We start from the raw sequence: 16,461 nt of genomic DNA on the forward strand, positions 1-16,461 counted from the left end.
GTTAACAAACAACCTTTGTCAATATCAACTTACCTGAGTTGTTTTGCATAGCTGAGTTCGATCTCTGTCCTTTCCTTTACAAATTTGATGTATTTCTCAAGAATGTCAATTCCCCACTGTGTGTGTTTTTCTAAGTTGTCAAATTGATCCTGTTTAAAAAAAAAAAAAACACACACAAAGAGAGAGCTTATAATCCTTCTCTGTGATTAATAGAATTTCAGCGAACAATGCTCTCAACGAGATGTCGTTATGTAGAAAGCAGTTCTAATATTTTCCATGATTGTCCTGGGTGCTTTTCTTGTTGAGCAGTTTTAAATCAACATTACCAAATTTGGTTTGAAAACTGCCTGGGGGACTGAACCCTGACCCACACGTTCCCGTTAGCAACATGGTTTGAGGATCCAGTTAATGTCCTAGTGCAAAGGAGAATGTCCTCTCCAGATTCCAAAAGCCGAGAGGTAAAACACCCGCCTCAACTCGGTGGGCAGCTAGCACCTTCCTTGTCATCTCTCAGTTATTCAAAGCAGCTCACTGAAATTCGGGGCAAAGCACAGGGGAGCGAGAAGAGCTCCCAAGTACCTCTCTCTTCAAACAGATACATAAAATGACTCACGCGGACTTTATTGAGACGTTCAAACATTTATCAAACCCACACTGTGTGCCAGGAAAGGAGCTGGGGAAACCACCCCCCCAACCCCCGCCCCGGGCCCCATCTTGCAAGGTGCTTGAGGTTCCCAGCCTGGAACCACGAGGGGTGCTGGGTATCCCAGCAACCCCTACTGCAAAGGCCCGGACACGTCCAGGAATCAGGGGGCCTTGTCCTCTGCAGCGAGGGTGGGGGCAGGGCGCCAGGGAAGGGTGTTGGTGGCTGAGAAACAGGAGAAAGTCGGGGGGCCCCCCCTGGGTGGCTCAGTTTAAGCAGCTAACTCTTGATTTCCGCTCAGGTCACCATCTCACGGTTTGTGAGTTCGAGCCCCGAGTCGGGCTCTGGACTGACACCGCGGAGCCTGCTTGGGACTTTCTCTCTCTCCTTTTCTTTGCCCCTCCCCTGCCTGTGTTCTCTCTCTGTCTCTTTCTCAAAATAAACAAACATTAAACTTTTTTTTTTTCTTTTAAAGAAAGCAACGGGAGAAAGTCTCAGCCCATCGGCCCAGGCGAAGGAGCCTTTTAGCCTCTCGAGCGGGCACACGTGAGCCGCTGGAACTTGCGAGGGGGAGAGGCATGCCCACGGACGTGTTCAGAATCGTCAGGTGGTGGAAGGTCAGGAGACGGTTCGGTTGTCCAGATGAGAGAAAACGGAAGAAGACGGAAGGACGTACAGACCCGTGACAACTAGGATCAACTAGTTTTGGTGGCCGATTGCGTAAGGAGGCTGGAGAGGGATATGAACGGGAGGCAGGATTCCGGAGGGCTCCCTGCCTCTACCTCCTGGGACCGAAGGACAGCACTTTGGGCTGAAGTGACACATCGGGGGAGGGAGTGGCATGTCCAGAAGGGGGCTGGAAACACGGATCCATTCGGAGCTCGCGGAGGGAGGCCCTCGAGCTGGTGGATCTGAGGCAACAGAGCCTGGCCCGGGTGGGTGGGGGGGAGGGGGGAGGCAGAAAGTTCTGGGAAAGAAAAGGGAGTGTCAGCGCGACACTGCGGGGAAGAGAGAACGGCCACGGGAGAGGCAGATGCCAAGTCTCCTGAGAAGAAGCCGGGACAGAGAAGGTGGGTTCTGGCCCCAGCCGGGGACTTCACCGACGCGGGACCCCAAACGTGGCCGAGCGTGGTCATCTGCCTGAAGGTGAAGAGCCAGTCCCTGCCTAACTTCACAACTCGGTCTTTAGGATCGTGTAAAATGGAAAAGTGTCAAATCAAATATAAAAATACAAAGCCACAATTTGGGGCGCCTGGGGGGCTCAGCGGGCTAAGCGTCCGACTTCGGCTCAGGTCATGATCTCGTGGTTCATGGGTTCGAGCCCTGCATCGGGCTCCGTGCTGACAGCTCGGAGCCTGGAGCGTGCTTCCGATTCTGGGTCTCCCTCTCTCTCTCCGCCCCTCCCCTGCTCTCTCTCTCTCTCAAAATAAATAAATAAACAAACATTAAAATTAAAAAAAAAAAAAAACAGGAAAATAAGAAAACCAACAACAACAACAACTGTATTTGCTTAAAGGAAATTATTTAAAAACCATGATGGAAATAAAAGGAGATAGGAATCAACGAAACATCATACCATGCTCCTGGTGGCTGAAAAGATTTGATATGCAGAATTGACTCAATATTAACCAAAGTCCCTGAAGGATGGCATACAGAAGACGGTAAATTTTTTTTAGAAGTTGGTCTAAGTTGATTTAAGCATTAACTGAGAAGAATAAAAAGGAATGGGAATATTGTAAAAACCATGAATTTGTATACTTGTAAGTGGGTGAACTGTTTGGTATGTTAATCATATCTCCATAAAGCTGTCAAAAAATAATAAAATTTTTTAAGTTAAAAAAAGAAAAAAAAAATAAATAAATAAACTTTTGAGAATATAAAAATACAAAGCCACAACTTAATCCTAGCACAGGCGTGTGCAATCCGACAGGACCGACTCAGCACCGCCCTTCAGCTTGATTTTAAAACCTAGCATTTCCCACTTTTAAACGTGACCTCACGCTTTCATTCTGTTTTCCGTTCAAGGCTGCGCAAACCGGAAAGGGAGTCGACTTCGTTCCCTCCAAGTCCGCCTTGGGTGGACGCAGGCAGGCAACGGGGTCTAAAGCACTTTTTCTCCAATGTCAGAAAAATCTCTCCTTGAAGAAAACTCGTTTCCTCAACCTTGATCTGTGCCCCCCACCCCCCTCCCCACCTCCAGGCCCACGGAACGCTTGGAAAAATTCAGGTTTTATTTTACAGGAATGTTTTCCTCATGGAAAATCACTGTAAGATGTTTGTCTTTCAACCTAATAAGTGTTCACCTGATCATAAAAAGCAAGGGACAAATATTTAAGGCTTTGGTTGATTCTTGGTCCCCAATAATACATTCCATGGACATCCAGTCTCCACTTAAGGAACACTAGTCAGGAAGATTATTTATTTGTGTTATCTGGAAAGACAGGGGTTGTCAAGCAAATTAGGCGGGTAAATAAGGCTGTAGGTCACTTTCAACTACTTGAGGGAACAAATACACAAATAATTCGAGTAAAGATTACAAATCATCCCTAGCTATTTCGACCAAGGCTCGTTAAAGCTCTCTGCTAATTGGTAACCCTTTGCTAATCTAGTTTCATAGCGACCCTATTTATTTAAAAACTCCTTTCCAGGGGCGACTGGGTGGCTCAGTTGGTAGAGGGTGTGACTCTGGATCTCGGGGTCGTGAGTTCGAGCCCCACACCGGGTGTAGAGCTTACTTAAAAAACTAAAGTGAAATAAAATGTTGTCGCAAATCAAATGTTTAAAAATAATAAAACATCTCTAATGATGCCACACTCTACCGTTCCCATCACACGGATCACCGCAGCATGAACTTTTTTTTTTTGACAGCAGCTAAAAGAAAATTCAAAACAGATGAAAAACTAATCAACCCACTTACATTCTTGACCAAAATGTGGAAAACTTAATGGAAAAGAATTCCAAATCTTCAAAAGACTCCTTTGTGAGCAAATATTATAAATGGCCCTTTAAAAAAATAGCTTTGGCTGCTTTGAAGATGGTGCCATTATCAAAAATTCCTCCTTTCCCGTTTTCATTTATGTGGGTTATGGCTATCAATATTTACTCTAGCGGAAATTAGAAACTGAGAGAGTTTAAATCGTATTTATTGATCCGTCCAGAAGACAACACTAAATCCATCACATGCTAAAATATTTTTGAGACAGAGAGAGACACAGCATGAGCAGGGGAGAGGGCAGAGAGAGGGAGACACAGAATCCGAAGCGGGCTCCAGGCTCCGAGCTGTCAGCACAGAGCCCGACGCGGGGCTCGAACTCAGAGACTGTGAGATGGTGACCTGAGCGGAAGTCGGACGCTTCACCGACGGAGCCACCCAGGCACCCCTCACGTGCTCAAATAAATAGCATTGTTTCCTTTTCAAGAATTTTCCTTTCCAAAACAAAACAGAAAAGTGGGAAGGCTGGCGTTGGTTTACATTTTTGCAAACCTCTTTTATGTCTGGCTTAATGGAATGCAGCTGGGTTTTCGGATGCCTCTGTTGGGATTCCCTACTTTGGTTGCATTATACGAAAAAATAAGACTTCACCCAGATATGCAGTAAGAAAGTGGAGAAGCATTTCAAAAGCCTTTTTAGGGACTCCTGGATACTCTTTGGTACCACACCCAAGCTGAACAAATAGTAGCTTCTTCAAAGCTAGCTTCAATGTGAAATCTGAAACCACACCAGTGAATTTTTCATACCGGGTTACAATAAAATGCACTTTGAATGGCTCTTTTGCCGGCGCACGACTGTGTAACATTATGCATTTAGAAAATACACATGTATTTTTAAACATTTTATTTTTAAGTAATCTCCACACCCAAAGTGGGGTTCGAACTCACAGCCCCGAGGTCAAGAACCACTACCTTGTGACACATACTCTAAAATTTCTAGGGGCGCCTGGGTGGTTCAGTCGGTTTGAGCGTCCGACTTCGGCTCAGGTCATGATCTCGAAGTCAGCGAGTTCGAGCCCCGCATCGGGCTCTGTGCTGACAGCTCGGAGCCTGGAGCCTGCTTCGGATTCTGTGCCTCCCTCTCTCTCTGCCCCTCCCCCATGGGTGCTCTGTCTCTCAAAAATAAATAAATGTAAAAAAAAATTTTTTTTTTTAATTTAAAATTTCTATTGGAGGGGCACCTGGGTGGCTCAGTCGGTTAAGCGGCCGACTTCGGCTCAGGTTATGATCTCGCGGTCCGTGGGTTCGAGCCCCGCGTCGGGCTCTGTGCTGACGGCTCAGAGCCTGGAGCCTGTTTCAGATTCTGTGTCTCCCGCTTTCTCTGACCCTCCCCTGTTCATGCTCTCTCTCTGTCTCAAAAATAAATAAATATTAAAAAAAAAAATTAAAAAAAATAAAATAAAATAAAATTTCTATTGGAAAGCTTCATATCTCCAAAGATGAAGGAAGTCAGATAATACAGAACCTAATGGAAACTTATGTTTAGTTGAGGACTGCATACTATAGACACCCTCAAGAATTCACTCCAGAATTGCCCAGAGACGAGCAAATGGATGTTTCCAAGGAGCTGGGTAGGTACCACGTGATGAACCCCCTCTTGACCTCTCACTGCTCCTTGAATTCGAACCAAACAAACTTTTTTTGTGCCAAGAGCTGTTGGCCACACAAGAGGCTGACTAAGCTGCAGAGACAAACGAGGAGAGTGCACCAGGGTATTAATCAGATGCACTTTCTGTATTTTCCAATTATTTTCACATCTGGTTTTATGCACAGTAAAGAATGAACCAGAAGTATGAACGACAGCATCTTTTTGGGTCATCCTATCTTCAGCAGAGTTCCTAAAGAATCAGGAAGTTCAACACAGACCGATTCTGCCTTGCCTCACCTACAATAGCAACTCATCAGTTGGGGCCAAGACGGGTCTCTCTGGGTCAGTACATAAATGACTACTCTCGGCTACGCAAGAAGCCTTCTGAAATCTGATTTTGTTTTTTCAAAGCACGCAAAAGAACGGACACAGGAACTACTTGCAGAAAAGCTAGTTACTTTAAGATGAGGAGACCCAAGTCAGCCACAGGGAAGTTCTTCTCCAAAGTACAGTACTTCCCGTCGCTGAAAAGTAGACGAAATCGATGCGAATTCGAAATCCCGGGAATCAGCCAATCTGGTAAGAAACTATGTTGCTCAAGTCACCTCCATGTAGATGGCTCTGATTTAGAGGAAGGGTATGTGGGAGGCCCCATCTCCACAATTCTCTCCCTCTGCAGTGAGTCTGCACTGTCTGGACCGGTGTTCTAGGATACTCTAATTTCTTTGAATTTTTTTACATTACTTTTTTGAGAGAGCACAAGCGGGGAAGTGGCAAAAGAGGGGGAAAGAGGGTCCAAAGCAGGCTCTGTGCTGTCAGCAGCGAGCCCCATGTGGGGCTCGAACTCATGAAACGCGAGATCACGGCCCGAGCTGAAGTCGGATGCTCAACCGACTGAGCCACCCAGGCGCCCCAGGATACTTTAATTTAGGATAAATACACTTTGAGGGCACTTTGAGAAGCAGACCTTAAATGGATCTATCTGAACAGAATCTCTTGGGATGATATTACTGGTATTAGCTTCCTCTTATCTTGGAGAGAAAACTGTCAGCACATACAGATCTACCCAGAGTAAATGTAACAAAATCTCCATCTAAAATGTTTTTAAAAATCAATTTGGTTCTGAATATTAAAGTAGCTGTATATATATATATAGGAACAAAAAAGTTGTTCTAAAACTTTACAAACAAAAATATGTCACCACGAATACCACCCGATATTCTGGATCTCAAATTTGAAACAAAGACCTCAATCTGGGGCGCCTGGGTGGCTCAGTGGGTCAAGCATCTATCTGGCTTCAGCTCAGGTCATGATCTCATGGTCTGTGAGTTCGAGCCCCGCGTCGGGCTCTGTGCTGACAGCATGGAGCCTGGAGACTGCTTTCAATTCTGTGTCTCCCTCTCTCTCTGCACCTCCCCTGCTCGTGCTCCCAATCTCTCTCAAAAATAAATAAAAACATTTAATTAAAAAAAAAATTACCCAAAGGAAGTTCTTCGTTCACACAGAACAAAAACAGGGAAAATGTAAAAGGCAGCATTAGGGGGTTTATTTCAAGGAGCACAGACACCTTCTGGTTTGATATAATATGAGCAGACACCGATTCTGTAAAATCACACATTCACCTGCTGTTTCTGAAGGAGGTTCTGTGAATTAGGAGGGGTGCTCCCCTGGGCTGAAAAGCAAGAGTCTGTGACATAATTGACCACACAGGAGCCCCAACATCACAGTGTCATAGTTGGACAGTCAAGTTAATACAAAAGATTTTGATTAAAAAGGGAAGGCACCCAAAATGAAAGGTTTTACTGAACTCCGTATCTCTTTAAAACCCAAGTCTACAAATTGCCATAAAATCAGGGACTGTTTGGGGCGCCTGGGGGGCTCAGTCGGTTGAGCCTCTGACTTCGGCTCAGGTCATGATCTCGCAGTCCGTGAGTTCGCGCCCCGCGTCAGGCTCTGTGCTGATAGCTTGGAACCTGGATCCTGCTTCGGATTCTGTGTCTCCCTCTCTCTCTGCCCCTCCCCTGCTCAGGCTCTCTTTCTCTCTCTCTCAAAAATAAATAAATAGAATTAAAAAAAGAAAAAGAGAAAAAGTCAGGTACTGTTTGAGACATGCGTTGTAACTAGGCACCGTCGACCTAAGGCTGCTTCTGTTGTGAAAACGAAAAATAAGGAGTTATTCTGTTGTGGTTCTTTTCCAGCAACTGCGTTCTGAGCCCAAGAGGTAAGAGTGTAAACAAACACAAGACGAAAATATATGCAGGCGTTAAAAAAAAAAACAACAGGGGCGCCTGGGTGGCGCAGTCGGTTAAGCGTCCGACTTCAGCCAGGTCACGATCTCGCGGTCCGTGAGTTCGAGCCCCGCGTCAGGCTCTGGGCTGATGGCTCGGAGCCTGGAGCCTGTTTCCGATTCTGTGTCTCCCTCTCTCTCTGCCCCTCCCCCGTTCATGCTCTGTCTCTCTCTGTCCCAAAAATAAATAAAAAAACCTTGAAAAAAAAAAATTTAAAAAAAAATAAATAAATAAATTAAAAAAATAAAAAAAAAAAACAACAAAACTTTAACCGAAGCTTAGGAGGCAACAACAGCCTGTAGATGAAGTCAGTGACATAAAAAAATGTGGCAAAGGGGCGGCTGGGTGGCTCAGCTGGTTGAGCGCCCGACTCTTGATTTCAGCTCAAGTCGTGATCCCAGGCTTGTGGGATTGAGCCCCACGTCGGGCTCTGTGCTGGGGGTGGAACCAACTTGGGATTCTCTCCGCCTCCCTCTTCCCCTCCCTCTCTCTCTCTCTCTCTCTCAAAAAAAAAAAAAAATGTGGAAAAGCACACCAACAGAAAAAGCTGCATTTTTCATGTTTTTATAACAATAATTATATTGTGTAAAAGGGCAACACGGAGGCTGGTGCCGGGCATCGAAAGTAGCCGACTTGAGGCTGACGAATGCAGGGATGCCCTGTGCCAAATTTTATACTGCATCCTGAGTTGAAAAGAGAGGGTGAGAAAGATAACTTGTACCAGAAGCACCAGAATTCTGACTCTCCTGGAGTCTGAGCAGGTGCGATGTTGGCTGGGGGGGGGGGCAGGGGGAGGGAATTGCTACGGAATGTATTCCTTTAAGAAGCGGCAACGATAGGCTTCTGGCTTATTATTATTTCAATGTTCTCAGCACACCCTAGTCACTTTCGGTTCCCCCTCTGTTCCTCCGGACAGAGTCAAAGCCAACAAAGAAATAAAACCTCGGACACGGTACCTGCCCCAAATATGCTGAGTGAAAGAGACAGCAAAGGAGACTATTTTCAAGGAAAAACAAAACATTTTGAAGAGCGCTTTTTTTTTTCATGAAAATAACAACAACAACAGTAATTTTTAAAGTGATCATACAGGGTCACCTGGGTGGCTCAGGTGCTTGAACACCCAACTCTTGACTTCAGCTCAGGTCAGATCTCGCAGTAGTGGGATTGCGCCCCTCATCGGGCTCCATGCGGAGTGTGGAGCCTGCTTAAGGTTCTCTCTCTCTCTCTCTCTCTCTCTCTCTCTGACCCAATTAAGATTCTCTCTGGGGGCGCCTGGGTGGCTCAGTCGGTTAAGCGTCCGACTTCGGCTCAGGTCATGATCGCACGGTTCTTGAGTTCGAGCCCCGCGTCGGGCTCTGTGCTGACAGCTCGGAGCCTGGAGCCCGCTTCGGATTCCATGTCTCCCAGTCTCTCTCTCTCTCTCTCTCTCTCTCTCTCTCTGCCCCTCCCGCACTCGCACTGTGTGTGTGTCTCTCTCTCTCAAAAATAAGTAAACATTAAAAAATAAATGAATAAAAGAGGGGCTTTGTCAAGTGGTGATTGTGAGATGAACATCTTTAACACAAATGTTCAGTATCATCAGTGCCTGGCATCAGCCCGGAAATGGAATCGACTTGTTCATTTCCTGGTTTCTATACATCAGCTCAGGCAAGGAAACGTAACAAATGTGAAGTTTCCTGAGCCCGTTCAACCAGCAGAGGCACAGGAGTTCAGTTACCTGCCCTCCACTCCCTCCCAGCTGCCCCACATTCCTTTAAACCCTGGAGAGCGAAGTGTAGCTCTCAAACATCCCACACTGTCCTCCACAGGTGATTCTCTCTTCCCCCCACCCCTCCCCGGCCAAAACAAGTTCAAGACCAATCAAGGGGAGGAAAAAAAGAGGGAGAGGGAAGAATGCCCAGAACACTGAAGGCAATCCAAAGACTAAACAAGAACAAAGCATATAAGCTAAATTTTTAATGAGAAGAAAAAAACCAAATCTTTTCAGTCCTGACTCATTTCTAAACTCTATAAATATTTCCGTGGGTGTGGGGAAGGGGTGCAAAATAATTACAAAAATATCATAGGAATGGAATTTCTTAAGCCCTGTCACCTGAAACTTAGTTAACCTCAAGGCAAAACGTTTTCCAAACGCTTAGCAATTTAACTCACTTCCAATTCTTTTTAATTTTTTTTTTTCTCAACGTTTATTTATTTTTGGGACAGAGAGAGACAGAGCATGAACGGGGGAGGGGCAGAGAGAGAGAGGGAGACACAGAATCCGAAACAGGCTCCAGGCTCCGAGCCATCAGCCCAGAGCCCGACGCGGGGCTCGAACTCACGGACCGCGAGATCGTGACCTGGCTGAAGTCGGACGCTTAACCGACTGCGCCACCCAGGCGCCCCAGCTCACTTCCAATTCTAAGTGAAGAAGGTTAGGCAAACACATAGGTGTGGTTCTCTTTTCGAGACAAAGGGATCCCCGGGGTGACCGGGGGGTTCAGCTGATAAAGCGTCAGACTCTTGACCTTGGCTCAGGTCGTGATCTCACGGTTCGTGGGGATCAAGCCCCGTGTCAGTCTCTTTGGTGACAGCGCAGTGCCTCCTTGGGATTCTCTCTCTCCCTCTGCCCTTCCCCACTCGCACACATTCTCTCTCTCCCTCTCAAAATAAACACATAAACTTAGGTTCTGTAACGTGTCCCCTGGGACATACCGTCGTGGCTGACGGTCCAGCAGCTACCCCCTACGCATCCCATCTTCCCTCTGGCAGAGCACCTCGAGTATATCTTTTCCGGCTCCCCTGCAGCTAGGACACAGGCATGAGCCGTCACCCTGGCTCACTAGATGTGTGGGCTATCTGCGGCTGGCTACTGAGAAAGGTCACCCTAAAAATTCCTCCTCTTCTTGACCTGTCATGGTCATTGTTGCCTGTGACACTTCAGGTTGCGCCAACCATCCTGCAACCGTGAGGAGGGAGCGTCGCTGGGATGCTGGGAGGGCAGACGGAGTCACTGGACTTCAGCCCCGATCCCAGGGCCCCCTGCCTCTGGGCTCTGCAGTGTGAGATGCTATGTGTCCTTATCGTCTGAGCCACTTTTCTCTGGGTCTTTGTTCCTTTCTTTTTTTAGCGTATTTATTTATTTTTAATGTTTATCTATTTTTGAGAGAGAGAGACAGAGTGCAAGCAGGGGAGGGGCAGAGAGAGAGGGAGACACAGAATCCGAAGCAGGCTCCGGGCTCTGAGCTGTCGGCACAGAGCCCGACGCGGGACTCGAACTCACGGACCGCGAGATCGTGACCTGAGCTGAAGTCGGACGCTTAACCGACTGAGCCACCCAGGCACCCACAAAGAGTGGATTTTAAAATAATTTATCAAGATAAATGCTAGGAAAGGAGCTACGATGACCACCTTAAAGCAGGTCCACAGTCTTTAACTGGCAAATCCTGAATAAAAAAAGCCAAAAGCTTTTTCATAACTCATCTGATGACAATCCTCACTCAAGCCTACTTATAATCTCTATTTATCACACCTAGTGTGATTATTCGTATCTATCACGGCAGAACTATAATGTTACATGATATATGATATGTTTGCTGTACTTCCTTTCTAAATTCTAAAAATATTTGGAATCCCAAACACATTTGGCTTCAAAGGTTTTGGATAATGAGTTGTGGATCTAATTTTGGGAAATTAGTTGTTTAATAAGACAAAATAGGAAAAATAAAAGGTGTGAGGACTGGAAAGGAAGAAATAAAATTGCCATTAGCCGCAGATTATATGATTAACTACATACCATAGATAAAAGAATCCACCGACAAATGATTAGAATTAAGAGTTAACATGATAATTGGATATAAAATCAATGTATAGAACCCAACTGCTTTTCTTTATACTAGCAACAAACAAAAAACTAAAGTTTGGAAACGGTATCATTTAGAAGAGCATGAAAAAACTACAAGTAGATAGAAATAAACTTAATAAAAGATCTGCAAGACCACTATGGAGAAAATGATAAATACGTATTAAAAGACATTAAAGAAAACTGGAAAAAAATTGAGAGATATAAGCCATGTTCAAACTGGGAAGGTTATCTACTGTAAGTAGAGCAATTCTCCAAATTATCTACAGATTCCAACTTAATTAATTATAAATCCAAAAGTAAGTGGGGCGCCTGGGTGGCTCAGTTGGTTGAGCGTCCGACTTCGGCTCAGGTCATGATCTCGCGGTCCGTGAGTTCGAGCCCCGCGTCGGGCTCTGTGCTGATGGCTCAGAGCCTGGAGCCTGCTTCGGATTCCGTGTCTCCCTCTCTCTCTGCCCCTCCCCTGCTCATGCTCTGTCTCTCTCTGTCTCTCAACCATAGATAAACGTTAAAAAAAATTTTTTTAAATAAAAAATAAATCCAAAAGTCATTAATTATACATTCGATCAATTCAACTTTATAAAGTCCCGGCAAGTTTCTGGAGAACATAACTCGGAGATTGAAATGGAGTTCCAGGGGTCAGACACCAGCCAAAACGGGCTTGAAGAGCATGGTGGGGGGAATACCCAGACGGTACTGACTGATTATAAAGTTAATGTGGGGTATGGAGCAGGGACAGAAAAATAAGGAAACGCAAAGAACAGCGGAGGCCCGTGAAAAAACAAGTTTGTACGGGAAAGAGGAAGTCATACAGAAAACACAAAGAACCTAATGGCTGAGGACCTGGGGGTCTGGAGCTAGAACGGCTTGGTTTGAACTCTGGCCCTGTGACAGGCCACCTAGGTCACATGCAGCAAGCTACTTAACCTTTGTCTTTCTTTCTTTCTTTTTTTTCATTTTTTGAATGTTTATTTATTTTTGAAGGAGAGACAGACCGTGAGCAGGGGAGGAGCCGAGAGAAAGGGAGACACAGAATCCAAAGCGGGCTCCAGGCTCCGAGCCGTCAGCACAGAGCCCGACGCGGGGCTCGAACCCACAGACCGCGAGATCGTGACCTGAGCCGAAGTCGGACGCCCAACCGACCGAGCCACCCAGGCGTCCTCTGTGTTCCTGTTTCTTATCTAAAAAATGGGGATAAAAGCAGGATCTATTTCCAGGGGTACCATAAGGATGAAATGTTACCTTCTGCTAGGAACACTGCTTGGCCCATGGTAAGCCCTTGGTAAGTGTTCACCATGACCACCATCATCATCGGCCAAGGGGAAAAGAACAGACCGTTCAATAAAAAATGCTAGAAGAGGGGCGCCTGGCTGGCTCAGTTGGTGGGTCGTGCGACTTTTGATCTCAGGGTTGTGAGCTCGACCCCCACGTTGGGTGTAGAGATTACTTAAAAATAAAATCTTAAAAAAAAAAATGGTGCCGGGATGATTGAATATCTACTGGAAAAAAAACGAAATCAAATCTTTCTTTCTTTCTTTTTACAACTGGAACCCCACTTTTTAAACCTCTATTTCTGACAATATACAAAAACTAGTTCAAGATAGACTAAGGATCTAAAAATGTAAAAGGGAAGACCGTAGAGGAAAAAAACTTATAAACTTGCCTGTATAAAAACTAAAAAGTTTTGGTCACGAAAAGATAAGTGAAAGCATAAAAGGTAAACTAGGAGATTTTACAACACACATGACCAACAGAGGATTAGTACCTACAACATAGGAAGAATGCCTTCAAACTCGTTTCTTTCAAACATGAACTAACCCAATAGGAAAAGAGACAAAGATAAGAATTTTAAACAGGAAGTGATAGTTAGCCTTATTAGTAACCGGAAAGCACATTAAACTACAAAGAAGGGCGCGTGGGTGGCTCAGTGGGTGGAGCATCTGACTCTTGATTTCGGCTCAGATCACGATCCCAAGGGCAGGGGATTGAGCCCCGCATCGGGCTCCATGTCGAGTGTAGAGCCTGCTTAGGATTCTCTCCCTCTCTCCCTCTCCGCCCCTCTCCTCCACTCGCACCCTCTCTGAAAACAAAGCAAAACAACAACAACAAAAAACTACAATGAGATACCATTTCACACCGACCAGTGGCAAAAATTTAGCCAGAAAACTTACCCAGTGTTCACAACGCATTGCAATGAAAAGGGTCATACTCCACTGGAGACCTTGGAAAACAAATTAGCTCTGCCGAGTAAAGGTGAACTTGTGCCTCTGCCTAACCTAGGTACTCCTCCTCTCTCTATATATATTAAGGTCGAGGAACGAGACAGTAAACTCTTGCTGATATGCCCAAAGAACATATGGAAGAATGTAGACCACAGCGTAATCACAGCAAAATACTGGAAACAACTCAATTGCCTATCTCATTCCGTTTCTATAAAGTCTCCAAACAGGCAAAACCAAACAAGTTTACTAATGCAATCAAAGTGACAAAAAAAAAAAAAAAACCTATAAAGAAAAACAAGGGAATCTAGTTTAATACAAAACTCTGGGTATTATTTAATTAGGGAGAAGGATGTAATCAGAGTAAGGCCACAGGGAGCTTCTGGGGCAGAATAATGTTCTGTATCTTTACCTGGGGGAATGTAAGGGGTGTTCATTTTACTGCTATTTTTTTTTTAATTTTAATGTTTATTTATTTTTGAGAGACAGACAGATACAGCATGAGGAGGGGAGGGGCAGAGAGAGAGGGAGACACAGAATCTGAAACAGACTCCAGGCTCCGAGCCGTCAGCACAGAGCCCGACGCGGGGCTCGAACCCACGAACCGTGAGATCACGACCTGAGCCGAAGTCAGATGCTTAACCCACTGAGCCACCCAGGCACCCCTACTGCTATTTTTGTATATGTCATTCTATACTTACACGTTTCCATACGTTCTTTGGTAATATGCCATAATTAACAGTTGTTAGTTTATAATTGGGTTGGTATGAAAACCTTCGGTGTAAGAGAAACTTAAGACCACGGGAGCCTCTGCCAACTGGAGATCAAAAACTAAGCGAAAACATTTGTGAAAGCAAAGATGAACTCGATAGGAAAATCTATTACATAAAGTATTGAACTATTACTTTTTCCTTGATTGATGGACTTCCTATTTTGCTCCCATATAAAGTACAAAACATTCCTCAGAAAATGGGCCTCGCTTAATACCCAAGTATGGATTGATGATTGATTGTTAAAGACCTCACACTTGGGGCAAAAACTTTTTCAAAAAATTCCAGGACTATTACTGTCCGAAGCCAAAAATATGTGTCACAAATCACCACGGAAATATAGCAGATACTTTCCCTCAGGTAAAATGCTTACAAAGGTTAAGAGAACACAAAATACGACGGTAAGCAACAATCACACTTATCCAGTCATTCATCCAACAATATTTTACTGAGCACCTAGTATGTGTCAAACCCTAGTCTAGGAACTAAGGACACAGCAGGAAACAAAAGACAGGAATTTATTCTCACGGAGCTTACCTACCAGATCTTTGCTGTACAAAGCTATAAAGAAATTTCAGAAAGATCAGTTTATGTTCCCATGAGAACATACTAGGTCTTCAGATAGGAACGCTTTTAAAGCCCACTCATACCTGCAACCAGAGGCGACAGTCAAAATATTTAACAATTATTAACAGACTCCCCATCCAATCAGAACAGAGGCCAGCTGTGCTGGGGAGGCATCCGGGCTGGAAAATACCTTGCCTGCCAGAACCCAGTATTACCATTTGTAAACCGAAAACCAACCAACAAAAAAGGAGAGGAAGAGAGCGTTGTTTGTTTGATAAGCAACTTGCTTTATTTATGCATTTCCTTTCATATTTGGGAAATGAACCTTTGCAGGAATGGTCATTAGCCTTTGGAATTTCCTCTTGTAACCTTTCTCTCTCTCTTTTTGAAAATCTCTTATTTAGATATTTTTTAAAATAATCTCTACCCCCCGCCCCCCCCCACCACGTGGGGCTCGAACTCACAACCCCAAGATCAAGAGTCACATGCTTTACTGACCGAGCCAGCCAGGCACCCTTGTAACCTTTCTCCTCTTAAACTTTATGCATTTATTTATTAGAAACTTTGTATTTTGGGCGCCTGGGTGGCTCAGTCGGTTGAGCATCCAACATCGGCTCAGGTCATGATCTCGTGGTTCATGGGTTCAAGCCCCACATCAGGCCCTGTGCTGACAGCTCAGAGCCCGGAACCTGCTTCTGATTCTGCGTCTCCCTGTCTCTCAGTCCCTCCCCTGCTTATGCTCTGTCTCTCTCTACCTCTCTCTCTCTCTCTCTCAGAAATAAACATAAAAAAAACCATTTTTTAAAGAAACTTTGTATTTACCTTAGATTTTGCATAAGCCCTTCATATAATCAAGACTGTCATACTAATTCTGTCATATTTGGTATCAATGTTGTTCCTAGTTTGATTAATTTTAAATTTATGTACGCTTTAAGTACACAAAGCGCTGGGGAGGACAAGCGCGAGCAACAGAAGATTATCTATCTCGCTCTTACGGAGCTAGTGAAGAGGTCATTTACGAAAAGCACACACTCACATGAAACTTTACGTATATAAGATAATAATTTTTTTTTCTTCTAATCATTCCATTAGGAGCTCTCAAGTTCCCAAGATCGGGTGCAAAATGTTAAAAAAATAATAATAATAATTCTGGTACAGGCTACCTTCCCTAAGCTGTTCCAAAAAATGTGAGATTAATTAAATGTTTAGTTACCTATAATCCGAGTGCAAGTGTTTTGCTCTCATTAATTACACACAGTAGTGAGGTCTCCTGACAGCCAGAAGCTATTCAAGATGTAAAAGTCACCATGAATAGATATTTCCAAAAAAAAAAAACCCTCTATTTGGCTGTATTTGGGAGTGGTTGTGAATTATTTCAGCTCAAAAAAGAAATGATTTCAGTTTCATCTTATTTCAATGTTTTGAGCTATTTCTGCGTTACAAATTTATTTTGGGCAAACACTCATGTAAGCACCACACGAGGCATTCTATGCTTTGCAAACAACCCCAAACGACGGGGCTCCTGGGTGGCTCAGCCCGTTGGGCGTCCGACTC

General features: G+C 44.7%; 1 protein-coding gene across 7 annotated transcripts in view; it reads right to left on the reverse strand.

Annotated features, from left to right (window-relative positions):
• FNBP1 (formin binding protein 1) overlaps positions 1-16,461 on the reverse strand; it is a 140,278-nt gene that overhangs the window by 89,346 nt on the left and 34,471 nt on the right. For all 7 annotated transcript variants that reach the window (XM_030292624.1, XM_030292628.1, XM_030292627.1 and 4 more), the window contains exon 2: positions 34-149. In XM_030292624.1, the coding sequence (XP_030148484.1) occupies positions 34-149 (116 nt within the window). The remainder of the gene's footprint in view (positions 1-33; positions 150-16,461) is intronic.

Source organism: Lynx canadensis, chromosome D4 (genome assembly GCF_007474595.2).
Source record: "Lynx canadensis isolate LIC74 chromosome D4, mLynCan4.pri.v2, whole genome shotgun sequence".
Lineage (NCBI taxonomy): Eukaryota > Metazoa > Chordata > Mammalia > Carnivora > Felidae > Lynx > Lynx canadensis.